The 8413-nt window shown below is 46.4% G+C and overlaps 1 protein-coding gene across 2 annotated transcripts in view; it reads right to left on the bottom strand.

Moving 5' to 3' along the window:
* Positions 1-4353: 4353 nt before the first annotated feature.
* Positions 4354-8413, bottom strand: part of UBASH3B (ubiquitin associated and SH3 domain containing B) — a 145592-nt gene continuing 141532 nt past the window's right edge. Inside the window, exon 14 of one of the 2 annotated variants that reach the window (XM_042958066.1) lies at positions 4354-5465. In XM_042958066.1, the coding sequence (XP_042814000.1) occupies positions 5340-5465 (126 nt within the window). In that variant the 3' untranslated portion in view covers positions 4354-5339. Of the gene's footprint in view, positions 5466-7889; positions 8113-8413 lie in introns of those variants that run through there. The other variant, XM_042958068.1, reaches the window with a different exon arrangement.

Below are 8413 nucleotides of genomic sequence, written 5' to 3'. Positions count from 1 at the left end.
GCAAATTGAGATGCGTTACTTCATTTTTTCCAGGACACACAGCAAAATACTTATGGTTAGACTTATGGTTCGAAAATAGTCTAGTCTGCAATGTTTGACAAATTATAAAGGAAACAATATTTTCTGGTTTTAATTAAAATGAGTCTTGATGGGATGCCTGGATGGTTCAGTTGACAGAATATGCGACTCTTGATCTTGGGGTCATGAGTTCAAGCCCCACGTTGGGTGTAGAAATTACTTTAAAAAATAATAAAATTTAAAACCAACAGACATGAGTGCTGCTGTTCTGTAAATGTGTTGATACTTTGGGGAGGGAAAATTCTATCCACCGAAAATGTTTTTCAAATATTTAATCTATTTTAACGGGTAGGAACAGATTGAAAAGAGGAGAGAAAATGGAATTTTCTTGTAGGGCGTAACATGATATAATGGGATGTTTCTCGAATTGCATGATGATAAAAATGCCTTGGGCCTCTAGCCAAAAAAGGCAGTTTGCTAGGGTCAGCCCCAGACCGATTAAGTCAGATTCTGACTTGAATCAGGAGCTACCTGTGTGTTTAACAAGCTCTCCAGGGTATCATAAGTCAAGTTTGAACAACACTGACAGTGTTCTGGAACAGAAATCAAGACATGTGGGAGCTAGCCTTCACCCTGCTACTAGCCGGTGTGGCTAGGGTCCTAGACGATTCTCCATAAATTGCTTGTTGACTATATTGACATATATTGACTTGCTTATGGAAGCAGGGAATGGATAGGTTGCATTGTACCATTTTTTATTTTATTCTTTTTTAAAATTTTATAGGGTGTACAAGCAGTGGAGAGGAGCAGAGGGAAAGTTGGCAGGCTCTGTGCTCAGCGCAGAACCCAATGCAGGGCTCGATCGCACGACCCTGGGATCACGACCTGAGCTGAAATCAAGAGTTGGACGCTCAACAGACTGAGCCACCCGGGTGCCCCTTATTATACCATTTTTTAAAATAGAGAATTCAGGAGTTTGCTAGAAGGGACAGTCAATGGCAGAGCTGAGAAGACAAACCAAGACTTAAGTCTTTGGTCTGATTTTTATTTTTTTCCCACATGAAATTCTCTCCAGTTACTTCCAGTTTTTGTATTTAAGGCTGTGTGGTGTCTGAGCATCTGATTTTCCTGTTGCTGCCATGTCCTTGCTTTAGGGCGATGCCTTATTTTTGTACCCTGTCTCCTACCCGCTTAAGAAAGCCCAAGGAACGTGTGTAAGGCTCTCTGTGGGCCTCCCATGGGAGGTGTGAATTGCTTATGGTTAGTTTCTCACATTTTCACCTGGAAGAGTGCTGTTCCTTACAGGATTTTCTAACACTTCCTGTCAAAGCACAGAGGGAAAGAAGTTTACTTCCGGTCTCGTGTCACATGGGCCATCGTGGAACCAGCATCATGTCTGGACCTAGATACTGATTTTCCAGATCATGAACACATCGTCTAACATGAATGTGTGAGGAGGGCCAAAACCACTTTTACAGGAAACAGAAGTAAAAATGTCATCATGGGCCGTTTCATTTTAAGCCAGTGGAAAAAAAAATCATGGTCCAGCTCTGAATTAAATTCAGGTAGAATTAATCACTCTGAAGGGTCACTCTGCTTCTCTCTTTCCCAGTGGTGGTTTTCTGTAATTTTCTCTGTTGGGTAAAAATGTATGGAAACATGGGTGAAAACAGAATGAACATAGAACTCAGGTGACCAGAGAATAAAATATCCTGACATTGAAACTAAAATTACAGTGTAGTCCAAAATATACTCATACACTACATTGAAGGCCATTCACACCCTGGCCCCAATCTACTTTTCAACCCCCTTTTCTACCCTGGCCCAAAATATACTCCTAGAAAATTCTTGCTGTATTTCAGGCATACAATACATTTTTTGTAGTCGTAGTCTTTATTTTTTTATAATGTTTTTGAGGATACTAGCTTTATTTTTTTATTTATTTAGAGAGAGAGAGAGAGAGAGAGAGAGAAACACCAGTGGGGGAGGGGCAGAGAGAAGGAGACAGAGGACCAGAAGTAGGCTGACAGTGGAGAGCCTGATGTGGGGCTCGAACTCCCAAACTGTGAGATCATGACCTGAGCTGAGGTCAGACGCTTAACCAATGGAGTCACCCAGGTGCCCCTTTGTAGTCGTAGTCTTACTGGGTCAGAGTTCATACTGCCCTCTCTGCCAAAAATCGCCTTTGTTCTCTGGAGAGATTCTGGTTATCTTCCAAGGCCCAGATCAAATCAGGGAGGAGTAGTGATAGCGATTAAGAACATGGATTCTGGAGCCAAAGCCTCAGTTTCCTCACCTGTGAAATGGGTATAATGACAGCACCCACTCATATGGTTGCTGTAAGAATTAAATTAATGTACCTAGTGCCTGGCACATAGTTAGCCATTGCTAGCCTCGGTACTCCTAGAAAGAAGTCACCTCTCCGCTTTTCTTTGCCCCATAAGAGCTTTTCTTTTTCTTTGTTATTATACTGGTTTTTATCGTGACTTGCATTATGTGTCTTTGAATACGCCTCTGTCTCCTTTGGTGGATTCCAAGCTTCCCGAAAACAGGGTTTGTTTCTCTCTACCTTGGTGTCCCTGAGGCCTGCTGGCACGGGTCCTTTCCCAGCAAAAAATGTTTTTAAAAATAGCCTTCTTGGGGCACCTGGGTGGCTCGGTTGGTTAAGCATCCGACTCTGGATTTCAGCTCAGGTCGTGATCTCACGATTCGTGGGATCGATCCCATGTTGGGCTCTGCACTGACCATGGAGCCTGCTTGAGAGTCTCTCTCTCCCTCTCTGCCCCTCCCCGACCCATCCCTCTTTCTCTCTCAAAAAATAAACAATAAAAATAATAAAAATAGTTTTGTTGAGGTGTAATTGACATAAGGAGCAGTATGTATTTGAGGTGTACAATTTGATAAATGTTCACGTGTGCATATGCCCGGTCAAGATAGCGAACATCCCCATTACACCTACAAGCTTTCCCCTGCATGTTGTAACCCGCTCCCCTGTCCCCACCCCCCATCACCTCCCACCTTGAAGCCACCACAGACCTGCTTTCTGTCTCCATCAATTAGTTTTAATTTTCTAGAAGTTACATAAATGAAATCATACAGTGTGCACTTCCTTTTATCTTCTTTTGCTCGGCATATTTTGAGGTTCACCTGTGATGTTAGCGTGTGTTGAGGGTTCGTTCATTCTAGGGCTGAGAAGTGGCTCATTCTATAAACGTACCATGGTTTGTTTCCCTGTTCACCTGTAGCTGGATTTCAGGGTTGTTTGCCATAGTAGAGGGTTTTTTTGGTTTGTATTTTTAAATTATTTTAAAGTTTATTTATCTTGAGAGAGAGAGCAAACAAGCAGAGAAGGGGCAGAGAGAGAGAGGGAGACAGAGAATCCCCAGCAGCCTCCGTACCGCCAGCACAGAGCCCAATCTGGGGCTCAAACTCACGAACCGCGACATCATGACCGAGCCGAAGCCAGGAGTGGGATGCTTGACCGACTGAGCCCCCCAGGTGCCCCTATCATGGTGCAGTTTTTAAGTAATTATTTAGAGTCACCCCAGAACTGATTCAATGTAATAGACAAAGAGAACCTGGTATATTCCCATATTTGCTTTTCATGATCTCATTCAGACCAAAAAGTTCAAGTTAGTTAAATTAAGTGCTGGTCCTCAGTTGGCACTTGGGGTGTATACTCTGACGTGCCCCCCCAGATTCTCCCTTGATCCCCCAGTGGCTGAAGGGATGGGACATGCCAGCTGGGTCTGGGAATTGCTCTCGGTGGGATAGACCCATCTCACCCAACATCCTCCCTCCAGCATGGGGCACTCAGGAAGGGACTTAGCCGTTCTGTCCTCTTTGTCCCAAGACGGAGCCGCTCCGAAGGGAAACATTCTAGCTCCCGACCTCTCTGCAGGATCCGGATCCGGAGAGGCCTTTGTCGTCCCAGTGTTTCACTCCAGTATCTTGCTTTGCTCGATCTTGCTTCCTTCACAAGTGTCCTCCCCAAAAGCATCTCCCGTAAACCTGTGCGCACAAATCTCCTTCTCAACACCTGACCTGGGGAACCTGACCCCACGACAGCACTTGAAATAAATTGTCAAATGAGGGAGCAAAGGAAAGGATGGACTCTCCGTCTGAGATGTTCTTTTTGCTCTCAAACCTCAAAGGATGTTTGACTTCTCATTCTCCTGGAGCATTAAGGGAGACCCCGCTTTATTTTTTTAATGTTTGTTTATTTTTGAGAGAGCAGGGGAGGGGCAGAGAGAGGGGGACAGAGGATCCAAAGTGGGCTCTGTACTGACGGGCTGACAGCAGCGAGCCTGATGCGGGGCTCGAACTCACCATCCGTGAGATGATGACCTAAGCTGAAGTTGGATGCTCAACCGACTGAGCCACCCGGGCGCCCCGAGGAGACCTTGCTTTAAATTGCACTGTGGGCGATGATGAGTGTATCTTTTTCACCCACCGGTGTGATATCTAACTTGTCACAGACCTTGACACACGTCACCATAGTCCAGTGGTCTGAGGTTTAAAATGGTCCGTGGGGGCAGTGCCGGAAGGCAGGCTGGTGACCCTGAGTGACACACAGTTGTGGTTTGCTCGGTTCTTTCCACCCCCTCGCCACCCCCACTTCACCCTGCAGCCCACAGGGGGTTCAGCAGAAGGTGGCTCTGGTGGCTGCTTAGCCGGGTGGAAGGAAAAGACGAGGTTGGAGTGCGGTGGTCACGGGGTGACCTGTTATCTGTACTCTGATGGGACAGTCTACTGGCCACCTTGCATGTGGGAGGCCTTGCAACTGACAGCCAGCGGGTCATTTTGATCTTCATTTAATGAAATCCTCCTGCTGTGTTCCAGCACTAATAGGAAGTCACATTTCAGGGGGTGGGGGCGTGGGGACAGATTTTAGAGAAACAGACAGACATCTTCTCTTTCCTGCCATCGCCTTGGTCAACGTCGGTTGTCAGAGGGAGGGGGAAAAAACAACTGAAAAGGGAGACATTGATGAAGTGCGTGAAAGGTGGCCTGTTTAAAGGGTCAGAAGCGAGACGGGATTTCCCCACGTGTAGAAGCCACCGGGCTTTTTGTTGCAATTAACAGAGGGCCTAAACTTTCGTGACATTTCACGGCTGCTGGGAGGAACCCATGGCCTTTCCCAAGGTCAAGGCCAGAAGTGGCCTCACCTGCATTTCCCAGCAGATGCCTTGGGTGGGTAGTTCACACCTGCTGTAGGGAGTCTATAGCTCTGTTGTAGACACGCAGGGTAGCTGCGGAGTTTCTCAAGTAGGGCAGCAGCCGTCGTGGTTGAGAGAAGGCTTTTATAGCAGCAGCGGAGCTTAGTGGGATGGGGTGAGGCTGGGGTAGGAGGCAGGCAGACAGACCTGGACTGTCACCTGGGCCCCGTCACTAGTGGCTGTGGAGCCCTGAATAACGTACTTGCTTCTTGGCATCAGTTTCCTCATCTGTAAAATGGGGAGAATTATAGCATAAGGTGACTGTGTGGTATGACTCAGAGACAGTATCCCAAGTGCCTAGCACGGAGGCCCATAAAAGATCTTCCATCGGTCTGGAGACTGCAGGGGGCTGGGGCTATATTCCATGCCCCCAGGAACCACCGGAGGTTAGATGCAGCTGCAAAAGGAGGGAGTCTGCCAAGCCTTTGTTCTAAAGACTTCTGCCTAGAATTGAATCACGTGGATCATTTCTGGAAACACACACACACACACAAAACCCAAGTAAGAGTTGATTTCACAAGGGAACTGTGGTTTGGGGGAATGCACCACCGAAAAGCCAGTGTGCCAGCTTTGGGCCTCAGCTCACATCTCTCTCCCGGGACAAATGAGTTCCCTGGGGGTCCTTGGTCCCACAAATGAGGGGATTGAATGAGAGCAGTGGTTCCCAAATGGGTACTTCGAAGAAACTGCGTATCTGCTAGGTGCCTCCGGGCCGGGCAATATTTTCCTTAAAGTTTCTTTACAAAAAACGTTTTAAGCGATTAGTCCAGGCTTCGGAACCAGGTTGACTTGGCTCGAATGTCAGCTCTAACGTGTACTAGCCATGGGACTTTGGGTGAGTTACCGCACCTAAGGCTCCGTTTCCTCCTCTGTAAACTGGAAATAACAGAAGATTGAAGAAAGCTTATGTCTGGTCAGTACTTAGGAAAGTGTTAGGTACACATAACCACTCAACAAATGCTATCATTTTGCCAGCCTCTGAACACCACCAATCCATTAATTTGTTATGCCCGGTAAACTAGTTTCTGGGCTGGATTCCTTGGGCTTCGAACCAAACCCGAAGATTTCACCATGGTCTACGACAGGGGTTGGCGAACTTTTCCTATAAAGCACCGAGCAGCTTTAGGCAATATGTAAGCGAACGAGCATTGGCTGTGTGCCAATAAACTTTATTGATAGGCCCGGGAATTTGGATTTTATATAATTAGCATGGGTCATGAAATAATATTTCTCTTTTGATATTTTTTAAGTGTATTTCTTTTGAGAGAGAGAGAAAGAGAATCCTGAGCAGGCTCTATGCTGTTAGCAGAGCCCAATATGGGGCTCGATCTCTCGAACCATGAGATCATGACCTGAGCCTAAATGAAGAGTTGGACGCTTACCTGACTGAGGCCCCCCAGGTCTCTCTCATTTGATGCTTTTTAACCACTTAAACTTATAAAAACATTCTTGTTTCTCCCTACTTTCTGCCACGCTTACTAAGTTTTAAAGCTCTCTGACCCCTTGTGTTCTCACCCAGCTAACTCCTTTTCACTTGGGGGCATCTGCGATCCTTCTGCCTTCCTGGAGCCTCCTCAGTTAGCTCTTGACCATGACCAGCTTCTACTCAGCCTTAGCCGGGAGTTTCATTGCCAGCTTGCTGGGGGACCCCATACGTGACCTTATGTGACGTATGCCTTGCCCCACATCCCTCCCGGAGTTACTGTCGTATAACGCAGTTTTCTTCTTAGACAACATCGATCAACGTCTGTAATTATCTTGTTTATGTATTCAGGGTCTATCTCTCTGCTCCACAAGAGCAGGGATCTTGCTGTATTTGCTACTGTAGCACCAGCCAGCCACCCTGCTAAGAACATAGCATCTAATCAATATGGTGGAACGATGAATGAACCTATGGCCCCAGTGTCTTCGTTTCTTTCACACAGTGCGTTAATAATGCCTGATTTCCTTACCTTGTAAAATTGTGAGGCTCCAATGCAAACGTGTTTGTTTTTAAGACCATAAAGGGTGACACAAAAAAGGAAGGTGGTAAACCATTAAGGCAGCCTCTTCGTCAAACTCCGGAATTCAACCAACACAGCCCCTTGCACCATTCTGACTGCGGAAGCCAGTTTACGGGGATAACAGTAACGTGAGACTGGAATGCATGAGGCTACTTACAGTCCTTGCCCCTGATATTTTCCACAGATACGAAAACAGCTACATGTGTGATTTTACTTTTGGCTTTAGCAAAAGCAATTGTTTATTTATTAGCAAGTAGTGTCTTCTTCTTAGCATGTCCTATGAGGCTTTTAATTTACTTACCTAATTTTTTTAATGTTTATTTTTGAGAGAGAGAGAGAGAGAGAGAGAGAACGTGAATGGGGGAGGAGCAGAGAGACAGAGAGAGAGACAGAGAGAGAGAATCTGAAATAGGATCCAGGCCCTGAGCTGTCAGCACAGATCCCGATGCAGGGCTCGAACTCGTGGACTGTGAGATCGTGACCTAAGCCCAAGTCAGATGCTTAACCGACTGAGCCACCCAGGCACCCCTAGGCTCTTCATACTCATTATCCCATTTCATACAACCATGATGTAAAAACTTATGTGTCCGTTTCGCAGGGGCAAACAGTCCAAGGGATCTAGCAAGCAGCTAAGCCAGGATAGCAATAACCCAGCTCTGACCCCAGAATGAGGGCTTCCTCTATGGTACAGCATGACGTTCTTCTCCAGTGATAGGCTGTGTTGATTCTCCTTCTCAACGTACGACTGGCACCCGGTGATCTATCTAAACCTGTTTCTTTTCATGGTCGGGAGCAAGCCATCTGGGTTTTACAGGTTGATTTCTGGCAAAATGAAGTATTCTGTTTCTTCAGGAGGAAGACTGTTTTTTAGTCTTTAAAGAAAAAAAAAAAGACATTTCGTTGATTGCAGCTTAAATCAATCCAGAGCATACGGGTTCATTTTCTCTGGATGTGCAGGCAGCCTTTCCTTCCATCACAAGAGGGCAAAATGAGTTAGGGCGTCTGTCAAGCAGAGAACGACCGAGGACGAGCCACAAGGCTAAACACATCCGGTCTTTTGTCCGACAGCAGCAGGAGCTGCTGTTTTCTCGGGCAGTAAACCGTATCAGGGGAGTGGCTGGCTGTGTCCGTGAAAATCTGTGTTCGCGTCGGAGTATAAATTGGTACACGTGG

Source organism: Panthera tigris, chromosome D1 (assembly GCF_018350195.1).
Source record: "Panthera tigris isolate Pti1 chromosome D1, P.tigris_Pti1_mat1.1, whole genome shotgun sequence".
Taxonomy (NCBI): Eukaryota; Metazoa; Chordata; class Mammalia; order Carnivora; family Felidae; genus Panthera; species Panthera tigris.
This window is presented reverse-complemented; position numbering and strand designations above follow the sequence as displayed.